General features: G+C 36.8%; 2 protein-coding genes, 1 non-coding gene and 1 pseudogene across 8 annotated transcripts; 2 read left to right on the top strand and 2 right to left on the bottom strand.

Moving 5' to 3' along the window:
* Positions 1 to 356: 356 nt before the first annotated feature.
* LOC147534331 (ATG8-interacting protein 1-like) lies at positions 357 to 3,463 on the bottom strand. The gene is made up of 3 exons (XM_086649584.1): positions 3,269 to 3,463; positions 1,570 to 2,251; positions 357 to 679 (listed from the first exon to the last, which is right to left on the bottom strand). The coding sequence occupies exons 2-3, from the start codon at positions 2,230 to 2,232 to the stop codon at positions 575 to 577; spliced, it is 768 nt and encodes a 255-aa protein (XP_086505710.1). The 5' UTR covers positions 2,233 to 2,251; positions 3,269 to 3,463; the 3' UTR covers positions 357 to 574.
* Positions 911 to 1,066, bottom strand: LOC147534332 (5.8S ribosomal RNA; annotated as a pseudogene).
* A 3,537-nt stretch (positions 3,464 to 7,000) lies between the features above and the next one.
* On the top strand, positions 7,001 to 7,085 carry TRNAY-GUA (transfer RNA tyrosine (anticodon GUA)). Its single transcript is given in 2 exon segments — positions 7,001 to 7,037; positions 7,050 to 7,085. It is a non-coding gene; the product is annotated as a tRNA-Tyr (tRNA).
* A 511-nt stretch (positions 7,086 to 7,596) lies between these two features.
* Positions 7,597 to 25,269, top strand: LOC147534329 (chromatin remodeling ATPase BRAHMA-like). Of its 6 annotated transcripts, none has more exons than XM_086647151.1 (15): positions 7,597 to 8,115; positions 14,765 to 16,102; positions 16,225 to 17,556; positions 17,662 to 17,774; positions 18,571 to 18,658; positions 18,743 to 18,829; positions 19,152 to 19,244; positions 19,319 to 19,402; positions 19,491 to 19,694; positions 20,927 to 21,169; positions 21,246 to 22,817; positions 22,907 to 23,449; positions 23,629 to 23,883; positions 24,337 to 24,852; positions 24,897 to 25,269. In XM_086647151.1, the coding sequence occupies exons 1-15, from the start codon at positions 8,092 to 8,094 to the stop codon at positions 24,912 to 24,914; spliced, it is 6,510 nt and encodes a 2,169-aa protein (XP_086503277.1). In that variant the 5' UTR covers positions 7,597 to 8,091; the 3' UTR covers positions 24,915 to 25,269. The 6 variants fall into 6 exon arrangements, with proteins under 6 accessions (XP_086503277.1, XP_086503275.1, XP_086503276.1 ...); XM_086647150.1 differs by lacking the exon at positions 7,597 to 8,115 and adding an exon at positions 12,613 to 13,160; XM_086647152.1 differs by lacking the exon at positions 7,597 to 8,115 and adding an exon at positions 13,536 to 13,677.
* The last annotated feature ends 956 nt before the right edge of the window (positions 25,270 to 26,225 follow it).

The raw sequence follows: 26,225 nt of genomic DNA, 5'->3' as shown, positions 1-26,225 counted from the left end.
GGATTCTTACCAACCTCATCTCCTTCCAGAGCGCCAAACATGGCATAAGGGTTACAACAGCATTGGTAGAAACCCATACGTGCCCCAGAATAATGTGGTAGACTCTGGCTCAATAACGGCTCCAAAAATGCAAGAAAACTTATTATTGTTAAATAAAACATCAAAATAACCTGAAAAAACGACGTACAAGCGTAATAAAAACTCCTATGAAAACCACCTCACATCACTTCGGACATGGCCACTAGGTTATCTAGCAGCTCTGGTTCGAATATAGTTTTGAGTTCCTTGCCATCCTTCATGGATAAAATCCTATATGTACTTAGTACAAAGAACTAAAATATCAGAAGAAAAAGAAAAGAGAAAAACAGGAAATGAGTATATATGCATACAGTATCTGTATATAAAACTTAACACATACAAATATCTTACAAAACATTAAGCATCAGATTTATGTCATGTTTTTATCTTGAAAAAAGAACGATTTACTACCCCAGCATTTGAAGCAGAAGAATCATGCACTTACTTTCTTTCTTTGGTCTCTGCTGACTGATTGATCTTCTTTTCGTCATTATCTTTAATGATCCATGGTGACACTGCCTTTTAGTAAAGAACCAGGTCTATGGCCATTTACGAAAACATATTTGATTCGGGAGATTGGGCCCAAGATCCGATTCATCTTCTGCCAAAAGTAAAAAAAAAGTTGTAAATAATACAAACACTTATGCACAAAAGAATCTCCAATAACAAGATTTATACTGAAAAGAAGTAAGAAGAATACTAAAAGATAAACATGGTACATACAATCCTAATGGGTGATTATTCATTTTCTAGTCTTTGACCTACTTGAGTTCTTCACTTATTTAATTCTTAGATTGGTTTTGAACATCTACAGGGTGGGGCACTCGGTGTGTGACGCACAGGCAGGCGTGCCTCTGCCACATGGCCTGGGGCATAACTTGCATAAAAAAACTCACTGGTTCATGGGGACTGTGCAATTCACACAAAGTATCGCATTTCATTATGTTCTTTATCGACGCGAGAGCCGAGATATCCGTTGCCGAGAGGCGTTCGAAGCTCGAATCGCTTAGCCTCCTTTTTATTTATATAACGTGATTAAAGGAGGCTAAGCGATTCGAGCTTCGAACCAACTTATAACATCAAACTTTAGGAGAGTATTTCACCAGAGGCATCCCGTTCGATATTAATTGATTCTGTCGTTAAATTTGTTCATTTGAATTGAAATTATATCTTCATGTCCTTCTCATTTCTCAACCATCTGAGGGCACTAGCAGGAGGATTCCTATTAAAAAAAGGAGTACGCCCTTCATTTAAGGGAATGGCATCTGAATATGTTTGTTTAAGCATAAGATTGTAGGTGCAAACCTTTGCAACAGTTATTTTGTTATGAAAGTTGGAAGGCTAACCAAGATATATGGGTAAGTTTTGATGTTAAAATCAAAGCCTAAGCAAGAGACACAAGACAAAGGCCACCACATTAATATGAAACTATTAAGCATGAACAAGGGGGTTTGCAGTTTAGTATAAAGAATGCAACAGTTGAAAAAATACCTCATCGTTGATTATAGCTTGCCACTTCAAGTGTTGCGATTGCCACCGCTGACCAAGAATGACAAGCCCCATTAAAGCTGCTGCAACAAAAACAGACCAAACTGCATTCGCCTCCTTAGCTTGAGCGAACAAGGAAGCAGCACGTTTCTTCCACCATGCTTCACATGGAAGTCCAGACTCATTGAACTTGTTCTCGTTTGATTGAATTGTAGAATCCAAAGGCGATTCTTGGTTTGACTCCAATGACTCACTAGATTCCGGAATAATAAAGTTCTCATGAGACACATTTGACCCACTTATATCTGCTTCACTGGGAATAGAACTAAAATTGGAGGCCTCTTCGGACTCTGAGGCACGATCAAGTGATATCTTATCCCTTTCTTCGGATCTTTCAGTGGGGCTCTCAACTTCATCCTCAGGGTTGTTATGAGTCTCATCAATATCTAATGGTAGATTTTCGTGTTGGCTAGGAGGAAACACAAAATGTCCCGACATGAACATTGCACGAGATATTTCATCATCATCTGTATCCAACATGTTACCATGACTATCATTTGACTCGAGAGTTTCAGGACCAGGAGCAGCAGCATACGTTGATGCTGTAAGAGACACAACTTCCCACTCACGGCTGGAAGTTCCCTGGCTACCCTTCTCGTCGTCCATTTTCAAAGACCTAATGTCCCTACAAAGAAAAATTCCCAATCAATTATCTGAAGTAAGTTAGGAAGGTGAAACAAAAATAAATAGATACAATAAATTTAATAAACCAACAGAAGAAGAATGAACTAATCATTAACTATCTTCTCTATATGGCAAAACCATCTTGTCAGTCAAGATCATCGATGACCAGACAAAACACTTCAGAATTACATAAAACTATAAAAGAACACTTGGGGGGCTTCATGAAATAGGTACAATCAATTAATAAACCAATAGTGAGTCATTGATCATCAGTTACTATTTATCGTATAATCATGACCTCAACAAAAAAAAAAAACACAACACCCTATGCCCTAATCTACTAAAAATGTTTACCATTCGCAACAACCATTTGTATGTCATAAATGTCAAGAAAAAGCTCTGACTTTGTTTTTTGGACAAACAATAGTCTGGATTTTATAAAGCTGTCGTTTAGCTTATAAGTTATTCAAAACCGAAACTTTATCTTCAATACAAATTCATCCTTACTATCAAAACCCATTTCAGTAAAAGAACAATTCATGAAGGGCAACTAAACAAATACATAAAACCCAATCACTGAATTCACAATTACAATCCTAGACCATGAATTTTCGAAGATGTGAGATAATTTTAGATCTAGAAGAAGGGTTTACAGGTGAAGAATGACCCAAATAGAGTAAAGATGATCCATCAATCTACAAGATACAGAAAAACGACTAAAAGCTCAACAAAAACACATCCTCAATTCAGAACTACAACATACACAAAAAACCTAACTAGCAACAAAAAAATGAGTAGAATTTTTTTTCCATCATAATCTTCATATACCGTTGATTTAATCAATCAAAATCAAAAATTGAAGAGGGAAAAACCTAAAATCAAAATCTAATAAGAGATAAACAAAAAAATTATACAAAATTAGATCGATCAATTATCTATAAAAACAAGGAAATATAATCAGATCTAATCATTTATCGATACAAACAAAAATTACAACAATCTACTAAGATAATCTTACCAGCAACTTGATGAGATCTCAGAGAAAGGGTGAATATTTTTCTGGATAAACACACGAAATCGAAGGAGAAGAAAAAATTTAGAGAGGAAGAAAATGAATGAGTGAGAAATGGGTTTATATATTTACCGGCTACCCAGTCTTAAGTCGATAACTTTACCGGCTATTAGTCGGTCATATGGGACGTGGCTTTCTCTGTGGGGGGTGTTCCATTGGGATTTTTATGCAAATAATAATAATGGTGGCCAATAGGCGGACAACCATTTTTCTTATATGGACAACTATTTTCGGACCCGATGCGAGTCAACTATGCTTGACTTAGTTGACTTTGATTTAATAAGGGGACAACTCCATAAAGTTTTAAATACTAATAATTAGTAACTTGTGGACTACTAACAAAAATAATAGTTAAATATTGAAAACCTAAACTGTCTTCTTCTTCTTCCTTCTTCTTAGTCTTATTCTTCTTTCTTCACTTCTACTGAAAGTAAACTGTAGTTTCTACTATTTTTTTATCAAACCCTAGAAGGATGAAGAAGACAAAATCTCTTCTTAGTCTTATTCTTCTTTCTTCACTTCTACTAAAAGTAAACTGTAGTTTCTACCATTTTTTTTATCAAATCCTAGAAGGATGAAGAAGACAAAATCTCTTCTTAGTCTTATTCTTCTTTCTTCACTTCTACTGAAAGTAAACTGTAGTTTCTACCATTTTTTTTATCAAACCCTAGATGGATGAAGAAGACAAAATCCCTCAATCTGCACCTGAAGAAGTTTTTTCGGGCGTTTCTATAATAGGCATTAATGACATTGATGAGGTAAAACAAAATATAACTTGCGACGAAAATATGGCAAAAACGGACAATTTTCCAGATTTTCGTAGCAACTTAGCTTCTGTTATGTCGTATTTTCGGAGAAAACCGACGAAAATATTGCATAACAGAAGCTAAGTTGCGACGAAAATCTAGTAAGTTTTCTGATTATGCCTGATTTTCGTCGCAAGTGATGTTCTGATATGCCATATTTTTGCACAACCCGAATTACCAGATTCATCTTCCTCTTCACCATCGTTTTCAGAGTCGGAACCAACAGATCCATCTTCGTCTTCCACATCTTCTCTAATTTTCTCTGCCATCAGTACCATCTTCTTCTTAATGGTTGGTTTTAGAGTTTTAGGGTTCTAACCTTTGTCTTTGGGGAGATTCTACAACAACTCCCTTGCCTTTGTTTGATGCCATAACCACCAATGCTTCTCCAAGGAGTTTCTCTCTCTAGAAATTTAGGTGATGATGAAGAACAAGTAATAGAAGAGATGAAGACTAAACTAACCTAGGGTTTATGGAGAAAGAGAGAGGTCATCAAATAATACATCTGATTCTAAGAGGACTTGAGTGAAAATAATAGAGAGTTGTCCCCTTAGAAACTGATGTCCATATAAAAATTTAATTTTTTTGCGTTGTCCACATAAGATAGTTGTCCATATAGGAAAAACGGTTGTCCGCGTATTGGCCACCATAATAATTTGTGTTCATTTTCAACTTCAACCACCACCCTTTCCTACAGTGGTTGGACACCCAATCCGCAACACAAAAATCAATTCAGGTTCAATCATATGAAAGTGTAAATCCAAGATTTATTAAAATTTGATATAACTAAAGTTAGTATATTAGGCTCTTTAGATGACCTTTAAGATGCTTGGATCTTTCTCTCAGATCGCTCACTCTAACTTTTGGACTAAAACTGACTGGAATTACGATTTCAGTAGACTGAAATTGAAACCCATACGATTTCAGTTCTGAAAAGCAGACGTGATTCCTGAGTGAAACCGTATAAGTTTCATTCGAGAAAGAGTGAGAGATATGAGAGAGGGGGAGAGAGAAAAAAAAGACACCCTAGAGTGAGGAAAAAGGTGATGTGGTAGTCGTGGTTACAAAACTCACATCTTCCTTTTAGAAATTTGTATCACGAAAAATTTTCTTGTATGCCCCAAGTGTCGACCTTATCTTCTTAGTACTCTCTTCCCATCTCCCCTCTTCATATTCCACAACCAGTCGTAGACAAACGACTACTCTCAACAGACAATTTTTTTGTCTCTTGCTTGTCTATATATCCGACAAGGGGAAGGAACCCCTTCACACTTTGTTTTGATTTTACCAGGAGAAGAAGGTCTTGAAAACTAGAAGAAATGTCTAGCAAAGAGTCCCTTACTATTTCGTCGAATAGAGAGATAAGAAAGGAAGAGAGAGAGGGAGAAGATAGAGGAAAGAGGAAAAATTGACGACTAGTTGTAAAAGACAAGGAAAAGAGAGGGGTGAGAGAAAAATATGAAGATGTGGGAGAAAGAAAAAAATAAAAATAAAACTAAAAAATTAAATAGAAGTACGACTTTCTAGTCAAAAGATACAAAAAAAAAATATCATCTGACTATTTAGCATAAACCAGGAGTTAAGTGGAAAATTGATCACAAACGACGGGGTCGAACGAGAAATAACTCTTTGGAATTCATCCTTGTACTGATACACAAATTCCACCTAATAAAGATAGAGGTTTTGTTTACTAACGAGAAACCCTAAAAAAGACTCTCACTTTTACCAAAACCCTAAGCTTTTTACCAAAACCCTAACTCTTTACCGAACCCACTGAAACCCTAAGCTCTTAACCTCGTCTAATATGTAAATGCAAAGATTATTATCTAATCCCACTAATTGGTGTAGTGGTCGGACACCCATTCCACATCCTAGAGGTCTGAGGTTGAATTCCAATATAAACAAAAAAAATCATGATTTATTAACTGAGAAATACAAATAAATGAGCTCCCAGACTTGTAAGATGACCTTAAAGGTCTTTATATGACCTTCGGATCCAAGATGTCTTTGCGATGGTAATTATAAAAATGATTCAATGCATGTTGTAATATATTCATGATTATCAATGTCATGTACTGATGTAATCTCTTTAAGTGCATATTAAACCAATTGTTATCCGTCCCCTTATAAAAGACCATACAACATATATCTCATCGAAAGATAATTATCCCATCGAAAAAAAAGTAAAAGATAATTATCTCATCAAATTAAAAAGTAAAAGAAAATAATTAAATAAAAACAAAAGTTTGTTTAGCTATTTTTTATATATTACATTCAAACCATAAATCACATTGTATTCTATATACTTTTAAATATCCAAAATAAGAACATTATTTTGTTATGTTTGTTTATGTTTGTGTATAATTTTTTCTGGGCACATCTAAAATATAAAGAGTGTTATATGGAATTCGGATATAAAAGAAGTGTCACATACAATATCAAATTGTTGTTTTCTTACTGACTTAAAAGTGTGAATGAAGTCGCACATCTATTAGTTCATGAAAAATTTGGGAATAACTATGAAAAATCAATTGAATTGATCGTAGATCTTGAATGTATTGTAAGTCAGTTGGAGACAAATACCTCCAACATTTCTTTGATTAATTATAATTAATAAAGCTAGGTTACGCTTATTTTCATTAAAAAAAACGCATCTTACATAAAATAATAAAAAATGTAGGTCAGAAAAACAATAAACAACTTATAATTCAAACTATCTAGTACTCTGTCTATACCTCTAAACATGGGATTAATCAAAAGAATGAAGTTGGAGTCTCTCTTCGTGGAAGACATGATCTATTTATTTAAGAGGAGAAGCACAGACCCACAGTCGTCGAGTCTTATAGGGTAACTCTTACTATTCTGTCAACAACCGACTTTAGCTCAGTTGGTAGAGCGGAGGACTGTAGTTGTATGCTGATATCCTTAGGTCGCTGGTTCGAATCCGGCAAGTCGGAATGTTTTTTGGGAAATTTTATGCTGATATCCTTATTAGTTCAATTGGCAAGGGATGTAGGTTTTTAGTTTGATGGACGGTGGTAGGTCTTTAGTTTAGATGAGTTTCAGGCCCGATAATTAAAATGTTTATGTTTAAGTTGTTACCGTGTTTATCAGACGGTTACCGTGCTTATCACATTTTGATGATGTTGTCTGCGTTGTCATACCTTCCAAAAAAAAACATTTGTTTTGGGCTTTGAAGTTTGGCCTTACAAATATACCAGATTAATAGGTACTCTTAAGGAGTATAAATCAAGAGTATCTTCAATCATCATATCCATCTAATGCCAACTTGGTATGTATTACTCAAATCAACTCCTAATATTCATTTTAGCACTCTTAAGGAACTTTATAGAATGGTCTTGGTCTTTGGTTGCTGTAAATGGCCCATTTGTCTTAGGGTTTCCTTTTACCGAGCGTATCTCTCACGTGCATCTCACACCTTTTACCAGCTAATGAAAATAAAGTAGAGTCCGAAAATGTAACAATTGTCATATATAAGAGACCAATAATTCAGAGCAACTATTCTTTTGGTAAGGTTGAATGAAGTTTTTGAAAACGACAAAATCGCAATATTCTTTTACATTGTTGTGTCCGCGAACTTTCAAAACGGCAAACAAGGTCATTAATTGCCATTACCATAGAAGGTTCAAACCGGAAAAAGGGTTTTGTAATAAAAGGGGATTGGTAGAATACTGACGGAGATACAAAACTGAGTACTGAAGATAAACTTACATAGTTTTTGACAATCTTCAATTTGCTCGTTCTGTATTAAGATCGATTGTTCTCTAAAGAATCAAACTTGTGATTTACAGAGAGTAATCTAAAATCAGGCTAGGGATCTACCTCTCAAGGTTAATTGAAAGGTCTAGCTTGTGATTCACAGAGAGTAATCTACAATCAGGCTAGCCAATCCATCGCTCGAGGTTGAAAAGGTCTGGTTGTTCTCTTTCTGAAAGCCATCAAATGTGGAAATCTCATATCACGAAGGTAACTTTATTTTATTTCTTTCTACATGCGCCGCATGAAAATGAAAAGGGCATTTTTATTTGCTTGTGTAAAATGTCAATATCTTGTTCCTATTTTATGCTTATAGATGAGAGGTACTAAGATTTTGATGTTTGTTTATGTGAGGATCTTTAGCCCCACAAGTCAAATTGTAGCGAGAGCGCGATATCACCATAATCGGTGAGAGGAGATGTGATTTCGGAATTATACTGGTCTTATCTCTTCTTCCTAATTTAATGATTTCAAACTTTGTTTTTTTTTTTTTTTTGTAGGATTTGAAATATGAAGTTGATGTGTCTTGCATGTGGTTTAAATGTTCTAACCAGGTCAAATCAAACATAACTTAGCCAACCAGTCCTAGCCTGGCTATGTTAACAAACACACTAGTCAATTTACATAGATAATAACAAAGTGGAAAAAAAAACTAATGGTGTGTTTGGACGGCGGAATCATGATGTCGCGGATTCATGAGTCCTTGAGATTCATGATTCCACGGATTCACGAATCCAAGTAATATTGTTTGGTTTGTTAGGCAACTAATAAGAATCCTAAGATTTATTAATATTTGAGTGTTTTTAAACCTTTCTTTACAAAAAATATTGAATAAACTTTGTTCTCAAAAGTCGTTTTTCAAGAAAAAAAAATGATTTTCGGGAAAAAATGACTTTCGGAGAAAAACTGATTTAGGGAAAAAAAAAAAACAATATTTTGAAGAAAAAAATGATTTTCGGGAAAAAAAAACTGATTTTTGGAGAAAAAATGATTTTCGTGGAAAAAACTAATTTTTGGGAAAAATAATGATTTTTGAAAAAAATAATATTTTTAAAATAATTATTTTGTTGAAGGAAATACTTTTTTGTTGATTTTAAGTTTGAAATTTGGATAAATTAATCCAAAATGCTAGCAAATCCTAGGGGGTAGGGTGGGATTTTGCTCCAATACAAATTTTGGAATTAGAAATCCTTAGGATTCAAGAGTCCTAGGATTCTTGGTAGCCAAACAGACCAAGGATTCATGATTCCTACCAAATCTCACTTTTGATAGGAATCCTACTTAGGAATCCTGCAACCAAACACACCATAAAACAAATCGAGAATGGGCATTTTATTGGATTCTAGCCATCATGTTTTCACAGCATCTACTAGTACTGGATCGCATGAATCTGATAAGATAATTAGATTTGGTACTTCATCTTATGGATATAGGAAATAACAACCCAATCTAGTTGTGGTTGTTATGTGCATATCTATAAATGTAGGACCTTCTAGGTAGGGGTGTTTGTCAAGCTGGTTGGGTCCGAGACTGGGCCCAATTTGTTTTAGGGCGACCGACCCAGCCAGACTTGTACAACAGACGGGCCAACCCAGCCTAGTTATAGTCCGGATTTGGGTTAGGCTTGATTTTGAGCTCTATGGGCCAGTCTAGTTCGACTTGGCCGTGAACCGGGTTGGCTTTGACACTTACAAGCATCTAAAATGAGTCTAATTTATGCACTTGAAACTATTTTATCTCTTTGTTTTTTTCTCGATTTAGATAAAATGCTTCAAATGTGTTTCAATGATTTACAGAAACAAACTTCTTTTGTGAAAAATTGTACTCTTTGGGAGAAAGAATTTTCGATGATTTCTCTTCCTATAACCAAACTTAAAAAAGAAACTTGAAGGTTTAAAGAAGAAAGTTGAAGCTTTAAGAGAGAAATTAGAAATTTAGCAAGGCCAGTGTCCCAACTCGACCTGGCCCGGCAACCCAATCTCGGGTGGGGTTGGGATACATGCTCAACGAGTCAACCCGATCCGACATTATATTGAGCGGATTGGAGTTTACCATGATCAATATCTCAACGGAGGTCCCGAGAGCAATTTTGCGGAGCGCTTATAGACAACACCCAACAAAAAATGCCAATCTGGTAAATTTGTTCAAACTTTTGGTTCATCTTTAAGCCAACCTCCCGTAATAAGGCTACTTTTTGGGATAGAAGAAAATTATCCGGGGTACAAATTTTTGGGTGAAAATTTTTAACCAATTCTTTTGTTTCCCTCAACCCCTCACCACCATTTCTCCCCCTACCAGTAAAGGTCGTTGGTATGCCATTGCCGACCACCTATAATTTTTTCACATATTTTTCTTTTTTCATCCTTTTCCCACCACCGCCACCACCTCTTATTACCACCATCGTTTCTCTCTGTTTCTTCCTTTCTCTCTTTTGTTGTTTCGACAAAGAGTTCCCCTTCGGCGGGATATTGAACTGGTTTGCCAGTTCGACGATTTTGGGGAATCCCCCAAATCCCACTAGCATGGAAAATCTCCAAACCAGTCGGCATAATAAAACAAAAACATAGTTGTGGTCCAAAAGTAATTTTAAAGAAGTCCGCTTCAATTTTTTTTTTTGAAATCAATCAAAATTTTCACGTGGAGCTAAAATGTCAGGTTTGGGATGACTAAAGTTTATTCAAATGTGATAATGTCACATTTCAGAAGGTTAAAAATGTAAACTACATGTACAGTACATGAGTTTGTGTCAGGTCCACATATGTTGTGCCAGATTTACATGGGCTATGGCAGGTGCGCATAGATTATTATGTCAGACTTATATGGGCTATATCAGGCGCACACGAGTTATATCAGGCGAAAAGCTGATTATGTACATGACATTTCAAAATGTACTATAAACAGATTTATACAAGGTGCAAAATACCATATAGAAAGAATAACATTTGAATGGTGAATTGGAGAAATATGGTATTTTGTTTTGTACATTGTGATGAACAAACAAAAACATGTTACTCTGAAGTTACATTCTTTAGTCTGTCGAAAATTTGACTTTTCTTATTTTTATTTTTTTTTACTCCAATTTATTTTATTTTTGACCTTTTTGTTTTTAAGTGAATAAAATATCATTAAAAAATATTTGGTTGCAGGATTCCTATCAAAAGTGAGATTTGGTAGGAATCAAGAATTCTTGGTCTATCTGGCTACTAACAATCCTAAAACTCTTGAATCCTAAGGATTCCTAATTCCAAAATTTGAATCCGACCAAAATCTCACCTTACCCACTAGGATTTTGGATTAATAGACATAGATTTCAAACTTACAATCAACAAAAAAAAATATTTCATTCTACAAAATAATAATTATTCTTTTCCCAAAACATATTTTTCTTAAAAAAAAAATCATTTTTTCACCCTTTGATACCAGATCCATCAGCAGCGAATTTGTTGGATAGAGAAAAGTATTTTTCTAGAGAGAGAAAGTAATTTTTTAGAGAGAGAGAGAGAGAGAAAATGTACTATATAGAAAGAATACCATATAGAAAGAATATCATTTGAATGGTGAATCGGAGAAATATGGTATTTTGTTTTGTACATTGTGATGAGCAAACAAAAACATGTTAATCTGAAGTTACATTCTTTAGTCCTTTAAAATTTGACTTTTCTTATTTTTATTGTTTTGACTCCAATTAATTTTTTTTTATTTTCGAACTTTTTGTTTTTAAGTGAATAAAATACCATTAAAAATGATCATGGTGTGTTTGGTTGCAGGATTCCTATCAAAAGTGAGGTTTGGTAGGAATCAAGAATTCTTGGTCTATTTGGCTACTAACAATCCTAAAACTCTTGAATCCCAATTCCAAAATTTGAATCCGACCAAAATCCCACCCTACCCACTAGGATTTTGGATTAATAGACCTAGATTTCAAACTTACAATCAACAAAAAAAATATTTCATTCTACAAAATAATAATTAAAAAATCGTTTTTTCCCAACATCCCATTTTCCCCCCGAAAATCGATTCTTCTCAAAATAATATTTTCCCGAAAACAAATTTTTCGTTGAGAACTTTTTTTCCTCCAAACCTGTTGTTTTTTTCTCGAAAACCTTTTTTTCGATAATTGAAATTTCTTGAAAACTTTTTTGCTTCATGAAGACCTTTTTTTTCCCGAATTATTTTATTTCCAGGAAAAACGATTTTCGTGAAAAAAAAGTTTTATGAATTTTGGTTACCGAAAAAATGGTTTTGAAAAAAATTAATTTCGGTAAAACTATTTTTGAAAAAAAATTGTTCACGATTTTTTTTGGAAAAACGGTTGTAGAAAAAACAACTATGAAGAAAACAGATGGTTCTCGAATGAATCGATATTTGAAAAAACGAGTTTCGAGAACAACGTTTCTTCAATATTTTTTTAGAGAAGCTTTTAGAAATACTCAAATAATAATAAATCATAAGATTCTTATTAGTTGCAAAACAAACAAAAAAAAGAAATATTACTTGGATTCATGAATCCGCCGATTCGTGATTCATGATTCTGTCATCCAAACACACCATTAGTGCTCACAAAGTTGAGAACTATAAACCCTAAAACTAACCAGCAGTCAGAAAGAGGAGTAAAATGTAAGAAAAGTTAACCGTAAGGTGTTACAAGCAAAGGTTCAAAAGGAACCCGAAAAGAACATAAAATCCCAACCCTCATCTGACGTAGACGTCTAGGATTTGACTAAAACCACAATCTCGGTGGATTAATTTGCCAAATCCCTATTTCTTCGGGTTATCACAATTAGATAAAAACCACTTCTCGATCTGTAATTCTGGTTTTACAAAACCACAGCCTTTGATACCAGATCCATCAGCAGCGAATTTGTTGGATAGAGAAAAGTATTTTTCTAGAGAGAGAAAGTAATTTTTTTAGAGAGAGAGAGAGTGACCTAGTTGTGACGTCTTGATCGGTGGATAAAGGAGACAAGAGAGAGGGAGAAAAAAGCGGGGTTTTTCTCGAACCGCGTAAACTTTTTTTTATTTGAATTTCGGTTAGTTTTGGGTTTTAGGTTTCATTTTCGAACATTTGCATGCAATCTGGTGATTCTCAACAAGGGATTGGTGGTGTCACTAGTCATGGCCGAAATCCGTCGGTGGCGCCACCGGGACGATCATCGTCTTCTTCTTCTTCAGCGTCACCTTCTTCTTCTTCTTCAGCTGTATCAGCCCCACATCAAGGGGTTGCTTCAACTCACCAACACCTAGAATTTAGGCCGGTGAGTATTATACATTCTGATTGAGTTTTGGGGGTTTTTTTTTTAGTGGGATTTTAGGTCAAATTAAATGGAAAGTTTTCTTCGATTTGTTCAAGAAGGGATTTTGATGTCTAGTGATTGAATGATTGTTTTGAATTTTGATTAAAGTGTCTATTTTTTTTGTTCTGGGTCATTTTGATACTGATTTTATCAGCTTTAGGTTTCAATAGCTCGACTAAGCTAATTTACTACTGAGTATAGAATTGGTTCATTGAGTTAAGTGGTGGTGGAATCAGTTACTGGTGCTAAAAACTTTGCAAAGTTTAGGCCACATTGGTGGAACTGAAATTTTCATGAGCAAGTTATTATTGGGTAGTTTAGGTATCACTTAAGCACTTGTCTGTGCTTCTTTCTCTTCTCTCTGTTCCTATTTTTAATGGTGTAGAAATCTGGGTTCAGGAAAGTTTGTAAATTTCTGGTGATCAATCCCTTTTAAGCTAAAATTTAACTTTACTCATTAAATATTGATTGGAGGATTGCATGCTCTCTCTCTCTCTCATATTGTTTGTCGGCTTTCGTAAATATTTACATATATATATATATATATATATATATATATATATATAAAATATGTTATCTTGGGTTTTTTTGAGTTAATTTTCCAATCAAGGATTTCTCTTTGAGTGGAGAGAAGCTATGCAAAATTTTGGCATCTTTTATGAAACTTTAGTTTTCATTATATTTTTATAACCACTAAAAACAATAAATTTTATACTTATATAGGGTTTTTTTCCCTTTCTAAAATTTGACTACTCTATAGTATGACATGATTCCATAAGTTGTGGTTGGGTGAATGGAGCTTGCATAGAGATTATTTTTTCAGACAATGAAGCTTTGGTTATATTAAGAATAGTTTAATATAGGATTATACGCCTGAAACAAGATTTACCTTGTTGATCCTTAATATATTCAAATATTTTGTTTGCTACTGCCGTATTCTTCTCTTGATAAAACATTATGCAAGATTGTAAAGAGGCATGTGGAACCAAAACTACTCATGATTTATAGATATCATCCACATCTATCAAGGTTATATACAAAGGGATGTCTCTAATCACGGTTTATAGATCATATTGATGAGTTGACTTTTGGTTTCGTGAGAGTCAGATGCTCCATAGCATCTTCAACATTTACCTGTCCTTGTCTCTGTTGCAAATGATAGTACTATATGTCTATATGACTTCGTTTGTTAGTGAATTATATAAATTGTCATGCTAGAACTATAGCTTGATTGTTTAGAAAACTTTAAGGTCACTAACACTCGGCTAGAATTTCTCCAATTTGATTCACACGTATTTTAATAAGTATAAAAGGGAGGAAGCCATCTTCACACTTTGAGAAGTTCAATTGGTTCCTCTGCTGGGCTGTTGAGATATTAGTGGGCAAGACTGTCACACAAGTTGTACTTTATTTTGGAGACTTTTAGAGTAGACTGATACCTAGTACTTTCTTGGGTATAGTTTTTTTTTTTTTTTCTTTTCAAATCCCTGATCTGTTGCATAGTGTGGCTGGCTCGTATAAAGGAATTTTCTCATTTTCTTAAACTTTTATATATTTTCATGCAGTCATTGCAGCAGCAGCTTAGGGAGCCCCCTGAAGGTGACGAAGCTCGTCTTGCTCATCAGGCACATGGTCTCCATGGAGGTGCGGGAGGAAGCAACTCCCAATCATCCTCTGGTCCTATGTTTTTGCCTGAACGGCCTGGACAATTCGACTTTTTCCAACAACTTGGTTCTGAAGAGAGTGAGAATAACACTCCTGGTGTAGCGCAATTTAGTGCGCAGAATCCAAATCATGAAGCTTATATGCGATATGCGGCCCATGCTGCTCAGCAAAAGTCTCTTGGGATTATGCGACAACAGAACCTAGGGACAACGGGAACGCTAGGTTCTGTACCTGACGAGGATAAGAATGCACAAATAAACAACTTTAGATCACAGGAGCATATTTCTACTGAGGCACCTAATCTAAAACATAGTTCTGCATTGAGGAAGCCAGTTGAACACTTCATGCATGGTGAGAGGCAGACGGAGCAAGGTTTGCAGCTTGGATCGGGCCAAAGGAGTGATTCAAGCCCGTTCCGTCAGGTGGCTGGGGTTGGACAAATAATGGCCGGAAGCATGATGAGGCCCATGCAGACACCACAGGCTGAGCCCAATGTCCAAAACCAAAACATTGTAAGCAACCAGCTTGCAGTGGCCCAATTTCAAGCAATGCAGACTTGGGCAATGGAAAACAATATCGATTTGTCACTACCTGCCAATGCCAATTTGGTCCCTCAACTCTTTCAGCTTTGGCAACCCAGAATGGCTGCACCACATAAATCAAATGAAAGCAATGTAGCAACACAAGCACCACATCAATTGATGATAAAGCAACATGTCATGTCTTCTGAACCAGTTCCTACTGATGGTTCTGCTCGTGGGAATTCATCAAGTGATGTGTCTGGTATCTTGGGCCCTGAAAAATCCCGAGAGGCAGGTCCTTATGGGTCATTTGCTCCTACATCGTCTTCCTTGATGGTCAACACTAAGAACATTCAGATGCAGCAGCTTGATGTTGAGAGTCGGGAGGGACGCGCCTGTAAACAGCCAATGATGAATGGCGTAGCTCCCATGCATGCAGCACAATCATCTGCAAACACAAGCCAAGGTATTGACCATTGTTTGGAAGCGACGACTATAGCTACAGGTGCAGAAAGTTCACAGGCACAATACTTCAGGCGGTTGCATCAGTTGAACAGATCTTCTCCACAGTCCGCGGTCACATCTAGTGAAGAGGATTCCACCTATATCCCATCTCAGGATGGCCAACTGACTCAGGTGTCACAACAGCGACTTGGGTTTACCAAGAAGCAATTCCATGTCCTTAAAGCACAGATTTTGGCATTCAGGCGCGTGAATGTATGGAAGTTTTCTCTTCTCTTATTGAGATGTATTTGTTCTTTGATTTTTGGACTGTAAGATGTGGACTTTTACCCCGAAGTTAATAAGCCTTTTGTTATTAATGATCCTTTTTTATGCAGCGAGGTGATCTCAGTCTTCCTCAAGAAGTTCTTCGGGCTATTGTCCCACCACCCCTTGAATCACAACTGGAGGAGGTTCTTGACCCAGGGACAATCAATCAGGAACGATCTACCAATAATAATGTTGAAGAGCATCAAAGACATTCACAATCTAATGAAGTGCCACCCCGAGAACTACACATGAATAGAGGTACTCAAAGTCATCCAGGAGAGGAATCTTTTGCAGCAGAAGAAAGAGCAGCGGCATCTTCTGGCCAAATGCAAGTGGTTGCTGGTGTTATGAAGGACCATATGTGGAAAGTACCTGTTTGGAAGGAGGAAGGGAATAACGCCACTTTTTCGCTGAATTCTGGGCAAGAAATTGATCGAGTTGGTCAGAAGATTCATGTAAAAGGTGATTTGACAGCAGAAAGGGGAAAGGCAATTGCGACAGAGATTGCTGTTTCAGATGCTATGCCCGTCGAGGCATCCACTCGAGCAGGGACTCTTTCTCAGCCAAAAGATGTTGGCGTCCCAAGAAAGTACAGTGGGCCTCTATTTGACTCCCCCCTTTTTGATAGTAAAAAAGACTCTGTTAGTTCACTAGTGACGGGGAACAATGCAAATAAGCTAACACTGGCATATGATGTTAAGGACATACTCCTGGAAGAAGGCAAGGAATTGCTAAGCAAAAAAAGGTCCGAGAACCTAAAAAAGATCAACGGCTTATTGGCAGTGAATCTGGAGAAGAAAAGAATCAGTCCCGATCTTGTTCTGCGACTGCAAATTGAGGAAAAGAAGCTTAGACTAGTAAATCTACAAGCACGCATGAGGGATGAAATTGATCAACAACAACAGGTGATAATGGCAATGCCTGATAGGCCATATCGTAAGTTTGTCAAGCTATGTGAACGACAGCGAATGGAATTCGCAAGGCAAGTGCAGGTTTCCCAAAAGATCTCCAGAGATAAGCAACTGAGATCCATTTTCCTGTGGCGTAAAAAGTTTCTTGATGCTCACTGGGCCATCCGGGATGCACGTGCTTCCCAAAACAAGGGAGTTGCCAAGTATCATGAGAGAATGTTAAGGGAGTTTTCAAAGCGTAAGGATGAAGATCGGAATAAAAGGATGGAAGCCCTGAAGAACAATGATGTCGATAGGTATCGTGAAATGTTACTGGAGCAGCAGACTACCATTACAGGTGATGCTGCTCAGAGATATTCCGTTCTCTCATCGTTCCTTTCTCAGACAGAAGAATATCTTCATAAATTGGGAGGGAAGATAACAGCTACAAAAAATCAGCAAGAAGTGGAGGATGCAGCAGCAGCAGCTGCAGCAGCTGCTCGATCCCGGGTATGCTTATTTGAATGAGGTTTTACTTTGTTTTTCGTGATACTTTCTATTTCGCTTTCTGTGCACATTTACATTTCGTATACACTGTTATTTGGTTAACAACAGGGTCTTTCAGATGAGGAAGTTAAAGCTGCGGCAACATGTGCTGGGCAAGAAGTGATGACAAGGAGCCGTTTCTCTGAGATGAATGCGCAAAAGGATACTGCATCTGTTAATAAGTAAGTTTACTATGTGAACATCAATGTGCCAAAAACTGTGTTCAATAATTGTTTTGTACTCATGAGATTGCTATCTTTTTTTATTGTGAAGTAATGTTCATCGATGCTGTAGTTTATTCGACAAGTCGAAGGCTGCCAAAAAATCCAACACTTCGTTAAAATGTTCAGTGGGACTTTAAAAAGGCATAAGTGCAGATTAACAACTTCACTTTCCTCAAATAAACATATGAAGTTTGATTCTCTAAGAGGATTGCTGATTGAAATTTATTCTTTGATTTTCTGTGAACTTGTTTCTTTTACCCTTAAAGTTTGTGAAGAAATAATGGTCCAAAGTTTTAGGTGCTGCGTGTCAAGGCTTCTGCTTCATATACTAGCCCACCGAAGCGGCTAATTCCATGCCTTCACACAAGTTGTATTATAGCAATTTTATAACATACTTCCTTATCCAACTTTCTTGGTTCCTTGAAGATAATCTTGATCTTCTAAGGTTTATTGTTTAATTGGGTTTTATCAGAGAAAAATTGAATTTGCTTTCTTGAATCCTGAGCATGATACTCCTCATTACTGAACAGAATCAACGGTATTTGCATTAGTTTCTTTTATAGAATACACAAATCATAAACTTGAAAGTTGAAAGTTTATAAATACAAATTTATTTTGCAGTAGTTGTTTACATGTGTAGATTTAAATATTTTAAGTTGCTTACACTTTTGGTCTATTTTAGTGGTGTTACCAAGGTTCTGATCTGAATTCTGTGGTACTTTTCCTTTTATGTATCACTTGTTATCTGCACCAGGTATTACAATCTTGCACATGCTGTGAATGAAAAAGTCTCTAGACAACCCTCAATGTTACGAGCTGGAACATTACGAGATTATCAGCTTGTAGGTTGCAATATCTCAAATTATCTTGTATATCCCACATTTATTCTTTAGTACACAAGTCAACTTATGTATTCTATCGCGCAGATTGGGTTGCAGTGGATGCTTTCATTGTATAATAATAAATTAAATGGAATTTTGGCAGATGAAATGGGTCTCGGGAAGACTGTTCAGGTAATTTTTATATTGTTTGGCTGGGCAACTTATCGTCTCTTTGATTTCATTATTACCTCCCCTTCATTCATATTTCCTCCCCTTTCTTTTATGTTTTTTCTTTTTGCCCCTTTTCCCTTTTGACTCTACCAATTGTCTAGTGTGGCAAAGATTATGTTTGCTGTTTGAATTGGTATTCTTGTTTAGCTTTCTGCTTCCTTGATTCATTGACAAGTTGGTTTACATTTCCAACTGTTTCAGAGACCTGATATGTCTGTATGCCAATGAAAATAGAAGAAACTAAGTAGAAATATGCAATTTTTGATGGTTTGTCTTGAACCAGGTAATGGCGCTGATTGCTTATCTGATGGAGTTTAAAGGAAATTATGGGCCGCATCTTATTATTGTGCCGAATGCTGTTTTAGTTAACTGGAAGGTTAGAAACGTTTTCTGTTATACAGGCTTGGCATATCTACTTCGTGACCCCTCCCTGACAATTTTATTTTTCAGAGCGAGCTTCATAATTGGCTGCCATCCGTATCATGCATTTACTATGTTGGAACAAAGGACCAAAGGTCAAGGCTATTTTCTCAAGTAAGTTGCTTGCTTTACCTCCCATGTTGATATTCTCTTTTACATTTGGTAGTATTCTAGCTTTCTTACGCCAATTAATGTTTTCTAGGAGGTCCGTGCAATGAAATTTAATATCCTAGTTACGACCTATGAGTTCATCATGTTTGACCGGTCAAAGCTGTCAAAAATTGATTGGAAATATATCGTAATCGATGAAGCACAGCGTATGAAGGATAGGGAATCAGTTCTAGCCCGTGACCTAGATAGATATCGCTGCCAGAGGCGTCTGCTTCTTACAGGAACTCCATTACAGGTATATCTTCTGACGTTTTATTAGGTTATTTTCGGGTGAAACATTTTTCTTTTTGAAAGATTTGAATTAATAAGGAAAAAGATATGTACAAAAATTTGGAAGTTTATAAGTTACTTCATTAGCTCATCCCGGTACAAAATAAAATCCAAATAAGTGAAAGCCCTGGCCCGTTGCAAGTTCCTACTCCAGTTGAATAGGAGGCCTTGAATGTCCTCTACCTCTAGCACGCTATTCTTATTACACTCGTTTCGGGTGAAACATTGTTTTATTGTATGCCAACTTCCGAAGTAGTTGAATCTGTTCCCTTCTTGTCCAAGACAGTGCGATTCATTTAAGTAGGCAAAACATTCATGGCTACGAAACTGCTTTATTATGTTCATTAATTGTGAGATAGCCCCCATCTTTGAAAATCTGGGTTACCTTGTTTTGTTTTCACCGTTTAAGCTGTTACTATGTCATGGTTGATGCATTAGATGGTCACTGTTGTGAACTTCGTCGGGCAAGACTTTAGAATCTTCTAAGTCTCTAGGAATGTTCAATTCAGGTTAAGAATAAAAAAACGATTGTGCAGAGTGTGCAGATATAAGTGGTTGGTGGCATTTGCTGAACTAGTTTAATGTGTAACGTAGGTTGCTTAGAACTTTTTGTACCTTGTTTTATACTTGTTCTTAACATTTACAAGATGTAATGCATTTTCAAGTATAAGTTGAAGACTCTTTTTGCATGTGGTCTATACACAGATCACATCGAGAAACTCCTAATGCGGAAATCTCAATGATAGGTCAAAGAATTAGCAAAGATCCAAGTGGTATATCTATTAATGTTTTTCTGCATAATCGAAGATGCAAAACACACACACATTGGAGTATCCGATATGTGCTTATTGCTGGAATTTGAAAAATACTTTTGCTTATTTGCTGCATCAAATCTACATTTGTACCTATTGGACGGTATACTTATACGGATCTCGGCTTTTAATTTTTTTTATCGAGTTCTTTTTTTACCGCATCACTGTTGAGCAGGTGACGTGTGTTTCTGTCAGTTGCTGCATAATTTCTAGGAGTGGAACATATTTTGACCCAAAATATGATAAAACTTGAACCATCATATTTATTCTTTATATAATATACTGTTAATTAATATTCATGACTACTATGTTCTATGCTGTATTTAGACAGTCATATTAGTCTTACTTGCAATTTGACTAAACTGGGAGTCCTTTTCTACTGCAGAATGATCTGAAAGAGTTGTGGTCTTTGCTAAATTTACTCCTTCCAGAGGTATTTGATAACCGCAAAGTGTTTCATGATTGGTTTTCGAAGCCTTTTCAAAAGGATGCTCCTGTACATGAATCTGAGGATGATTGGCTTGAGACTGAGAAAAAGGTGATCATTATCCACCGGCTTCATCAAATTTTGGAGCCTTTTATGCTCAGGCGTCGTGTTGAAGATGTGGAAGGATCTCTCCCGCGGAAGGTATACTACACTAGTTTCACATATGCAGCTGGTTTGGATGCTTGTAAATAGTTGATGAGTTGATTCTTAATTGCAGGTTTCCATTGTTTTGAGATGTAAAATGTCAGCTATTCAAGGTGCCATTTATGATTGGATCAAGTCCACAGGAACTATCAGGGTTGACCCAGAGGATGAGTTGATGAGGGTTCAAAAAAATCCCCTTTACCAGGCTAAGACATATAAAACTCTCAACAATAAATGTATGGAACTTCGTAAAACTTGCAATCATCCTTTGCTTAATTACCCTTACTTCAATGACTATTCCAAAGACTTCCTTGTAAGATCTTGTGGGAAACTTTGGATCCTAGATAGGATTCTTATAAAACTTCACAGAACTGGACATCGTGTGTTGCTATTTAGTACGATGACTAAGCTTCTGGATATACTAGAGGAATACTTGCAGTGGAGGGGCCTTATCTATCGAAGAATTGATGGGACAACTAGTTTAGAAGATCGTGAATCAGCCATTGTGGACTTCAACAAACCTGACACTGATTGTTTTATCTTTTTGCTTAGTATCCGAGCTGCTGGAAGAGGTTTGAATCTTCAGTCTGCAGATACTGTTGTGATATATGATCCTGATCCTAATCCCAAAAACGAAGAACAAGCAGTGGCTAGGGCTCATCGAATTGGACAAAAGAGAGAGGTTAAAGTCATCTATATGGAAGCAGTCGTTGATAGAATCTCGAGCAACCAGAAGGAGGATGAGTTTAGATCTGGAGGTAGTATTGATTCAGAGGACGATCTTGCTGGTAAAGATCGATATATAGGATCCATTGAAAGCCTTATACGCAGTAACATTCAACAATATAAGATTGACATGGCTGATGAAGTTATAAATGCTGGACGTTTTGATCAGAGAACAACCCATGAAGAGAGGCGCATGACATTGGAGGCATTACTGCATGATGAGGAGAGATGTCAAGAGACAGTGCATAAGGTTCCCTCTTTGCAGGAGGTGAATCGTATGATTGCTCGTAATGAAGAAGAAGTCAAACTTTTTGACCAAATGGATGAAACTTTGAATTGGGCTGAGGACATGACAAGGTATGATCAGGTGCCCGAGTGGCTTCGAACCAGTACGAGAGAAGTAAATGCTGTTAGTTTAAATAAGAAGCCATCGAAGAAGATATTAACTCGCAATGCTTTCGTGGAGCCTGGTGATATGGATAAAGATGACTGTCCTGTGAAAACTGAGAGAAAAAGGGGACGACCAAAAGGTTCATCGAGCAAAAGATCCCCTATTTATAAAGAATTAGAGGAAGAAAATGACGAGTTCTCTGGAGCGAGTAGACAAGAGAGGAACGGATATTCTTTGCATGACGAAGAGGGGGAAACAAGTGAAGAAGACGGCAATGGTGCGGTTGATGCAACACCAGTTCCCAAAGACCAATCAGGTGAGGAGGCCCCGGCTTGTGACGGTGGATATGAATATCCCCGAGCATTGCAAGACACGAAAAGCAATAATTTGTTCAAGAAATCTGCTTCCTCAGCATCTTCGTCAGGGACTCTAAGATTGGCTCAGATGGGCTCTCCTTCAACGTCCGCCCAGAAGTTTCGATCACTATCTGCATTAGACTCTAGGTCTGGATCTCTTCCAAAAGGACTGGTAAGAACTTTTACTTCATCGTTTTAATATTTTTTTGCTTACCTGAAGTTACACTTTACCTGATGGACTCTTTTGCAAGTGCTTTCCAGTCAGATGAACTAGAGGATGGAGAAATTGTTGCTTCTGGTGATTCACAGGCAGGCCTTCAATTATCTGGGAGTTTGATTCGAGATCGTGACTATGGAGGCGGTGAACAAAGCTTGAGACCAAAAATAAAAAGGAAACGTAGTCTTCGACGTCGGCCAAGACAAATTTGGGAAAAGAACGAAGATAGACCTAATAATGAAAAGTCTTCACACTCGCGAGGGAGTACATCTCAGCCAGGATTTCATTCAGACCATGACAACGAGACACAGTTAAAGAATGACCTTAAACATGAGTCATTTGGAACGCCATTTAATAGGCAGGCTCGGAGCGATTCGGCTACTAAAAATCGAAGAAACATTTTATCGAGGAAGGGTCCAGATTCTTCAAAATCACATTCTCTGCCGAAGTCTAACAGGTTGACTAGCATACAGGTGTCTACTGAGAACACCTTAGATCACTCAAGAGAACCTTGGGACGGTAGAGCGATGAACTCAAGAGGAACCATCACAGTTGCCAACAAAATGTCTGACCTTGTTCAACGAAAGGTATATAGATTCATAATGGTGTTACTATCTCTTTCTTATATTGCATTCAACATTTACAAGGACCAACTCAGGCTACACCTGAAACCAATCCGATCACCAAGTTACTTGGGTGACTTGGACGATCTCAATTACTTATTGTTATCCAGTCACCTGAAAATGACTTGTGTTCTTTCTTGCAGTGCAAAAATGTAATCACCAAGCTCCAGAGAAGGATTTATATGGATGGCCCTCAAACTGTACCTCTTTTAACAGATTTTTGGAAGAGAAATGAGTCCTCTGGGTGCATGAGTGGCACAGGTGGTGATACACTCTTGGATTTGCATATGATTAATCAATGTGTAGACAGATTCGGCTATAATAGGGTGATGGACTTCGTCTCGGACATGCAATCCTTGTTGAAAAATGTAACTCGGTATTTTTGCTTTTCTCTCGAGGTATGACTACTGATATATCTCATATATAAAGTATATGCATGACGATGGATTTCCTTGCCTTTTCTAGTAGGAGATTTCCTCTTTAGAGTTGACTTTACTTATTATCCTTTTCTTCTTTTTCTTTCGAAGATCCATGCACTATTTGTTTCCAAAATCCAGTAGCAGTTGTCTGTTTATTTTTGTTTGCTGAATAGAAAAGGTCACGCGATTCTCTTTATAAATTTCTCATGACACTCCAAGCTTCCTTAGACCTCTAATATGTTGCATATGTTCATACTATCAAAGCTAAACATTTAAGTTCATACCAAATTCGATTTTGCAGTTCTTCATTTTGTGATATAGGACATTGTAAAAGAATATACTATTCAGGAGTGAATATTTCAAAAGATTTGACAAAAAGGATATATTTACTTATACCATGAACCAGTTAATGAACTGCATAATTATCTACAGGTAAGATCTGAGGCGAAGAAAGTAGAAGATCTATATTTTGATTTGATGAAGATTGAGTTTCCAGAAACAGATCTTAGAGATGTCGAGAAAACAGTTTCGTCTTCTGCTGCTATGGTTCCCTTTGCACCTTCCTCTAAACAGGGTCTTGTTGGCCAAGTCAAGCGAAAACGGGAGGCTAGTCCTCCACCGAAGCTACTTCAACGCCGGCTTCTTTCTGCTGATGAAGGGGTAAGAAACCGCAACCCTGTTTCCAAGTTTCAGAAGGAATCAAGAATTGGAAGTAGTAGTCGCTCCCCGGATCAAAGTACCCTGGGTGAGCCACAATTGCCTTCTCATCCGGGGGAGCTGGTAATCTGCAAGAAGAGGAGGAATGAGAGAGAAAAGTCAGTGCTGAAGCAAACGACTACTCGTGAACCTTCTTCAAGTGTAGGTCGTACTGTCAGGGGTCCTGGGCGTGCATCTCCTCCAAATGCGGGTCGTGGTATCAGGGGTCCCGTGCCTGCATCTCCTCCAAGTGTGGGTCGTGGTATCAGGGGTCCCGTGCCTGCATCTCCTCCAAGTGTGGGTCGTGGTGTTAGAGGTCCTGGCCCCAATCCGTCTCAGAGGGAGGTAAAGCTAAGCCAGCCTACTGCCTATCATCAGCACGGTTGGGGCCACCAACCGACTCAACTGGCGGAAGGTAGTGGTAGTGGCAGTGGCAGTGGCAGTGGCAGTGGCGGTGAGGACTCAGGTTGGGCTAAGCCGGTGAAGAGAATGAGGACAGATACTGCTAAAAAGAGGCAAAGCTATTCACATATTTGATTGAAGAATGTAGATATCATTAAAAACAAATTATTCGAATTTGATTTTCAGGTATAACTTTAGCTGGATCTTTTATGTTCTTTTATGGATCTTTTATGTTCTTATATTTAGAAGTCAAAAATCAGTTCCCTATATACTAAATAATAATATACATATATGAACTTCAATGTCATCTCTCTAAACCTTATTTTCGTATTCTCTATTTATCATCTCTCTAAACCTTAGTCTTTCTCATTGACTTTTTATTTTGTTTTCTCCGGTTTCCTTCTTGGTTAACTAAGGTCAGATCTAAAATGTGAAATGGTTTAGAATCAGATTATAAAAGTCGATGTTTTTGAAAAATAAGAAAAATTTTGGGGCTGGTTTAGGTCCATCTAAATCAATTTACCAGCTAATTTCTCCCATTTGATTTCAATGTGTAATTATTAACTAATAATTTACTAGCTAATTTGCCTCCTTGAAATTAACAAGCTTTCAAAATTTAAAATTTTAGTTGAGGCTCTATGGAATTTTCATGCGGTGCCTTTCTTCTCTTTTTGATTTCGATCTCTTTTTCTTTTGTTAAAATTGGATATCGACTGAGGCTCCATGAAATTTTTAATTGCTAGAAGGGGAAGGACTCGTGCCCTCGTTTGGATACGCATATTGCTTATTTTATGGGCTTCTCTTTCCGCACTTAAAAAGAAATGCTTTATAATAAGCTATTGTAACCATTTGGCATGACCTATTAGAGGTGCTTTTTTTTTTTTTCTCTGCTCAGACATGGCGTTTGGAATATCAGCTAAATGTATTTTTAGTCAATCAATTTGACCTCTCAAAACAAAAAGATTTATAATGTAAGGTTAGCAACATAAGATTATGTATCTCAAAGAATTGATAAAGCAAAGAAACCATTGTTCCTTGTTGCTGAACTGAACTTTTGTAGCAAAATGATCAATCATTACTACCACGAGAAGGTGAAAGGCTACCACGAGAAGTAGGTTCTGAAATGGGTATTAGTTATAGTTTTTCTTTGGAGAGGAATTTCTCTCTCTAGAAAGAACATCTTTCTAGAGAGAGAAAGTTTGGATTGAAACAACATATACAGA

The sequence above is a fragment of the Eschscholzia californica genome, unplaced genomic scaffold (genome assembly GCF_041429995.1).
Source record: "Eschscholzia californica isolate CP2 unplaced genomic scaffold, dmEscCali1.0.p SCAF_6, whole genome shotgun sequence".
NCBI lineage: Eukaryota > Viridiplantae > Streptophyta > Magnoliopsida > Ranunculales > Papaveraceae > Eschscholzia > Eschscholzia californica.
The sequence above is the reverse complement of the archived record's forward strand: the minus strand, read 5'-3'. Positions and strand labels throughout refer to the sequence as shown.

What these genes read in the sequence shown, in the direction of transcription:
- LOC147534331 (XM_086649584.1), bottom strand. Translation starts at nt 2,232, where the DNA reads ATGGACGACGAGAAGGGTAGCCAGGGAACTTCCAGCCGTGAGTGGGAA. An exon ending in AAGCTATAATCAACGATGAG is followed by an intron (nt 680 to 1,569) that starts GTATTTTTTCAA and finishes TACTTTTGGCAG; the next exon opens with AAGATGAATCGGATCTTGGG.
- LOC147534329 (XM_086647146.1), top strand. Translation starts at nt 12,975, where the DNA reads ATGCAATCTGGTGATTCTCAACAAGGGATTGGTGGTGTCACTAGTCAT. An exon ending in CAGCAGCTGCTCGATCCCGG is followed by an intron (nt 17,557 to 17,661) that starts GTATGCTTATTT and finishes GGTTAACAACAG; the next exon opens with GGTCTTTCAGATGAGGAAGT. An exon ending in CATTACGAGATTATCAGCTT is followed by an intron (nt 18,659 to 18,742) that starts GTAGGTTGCAAT and finishes TCTATCGCGCAG; the next exon opens with ATTGGGTTGCAGTGGATGCT.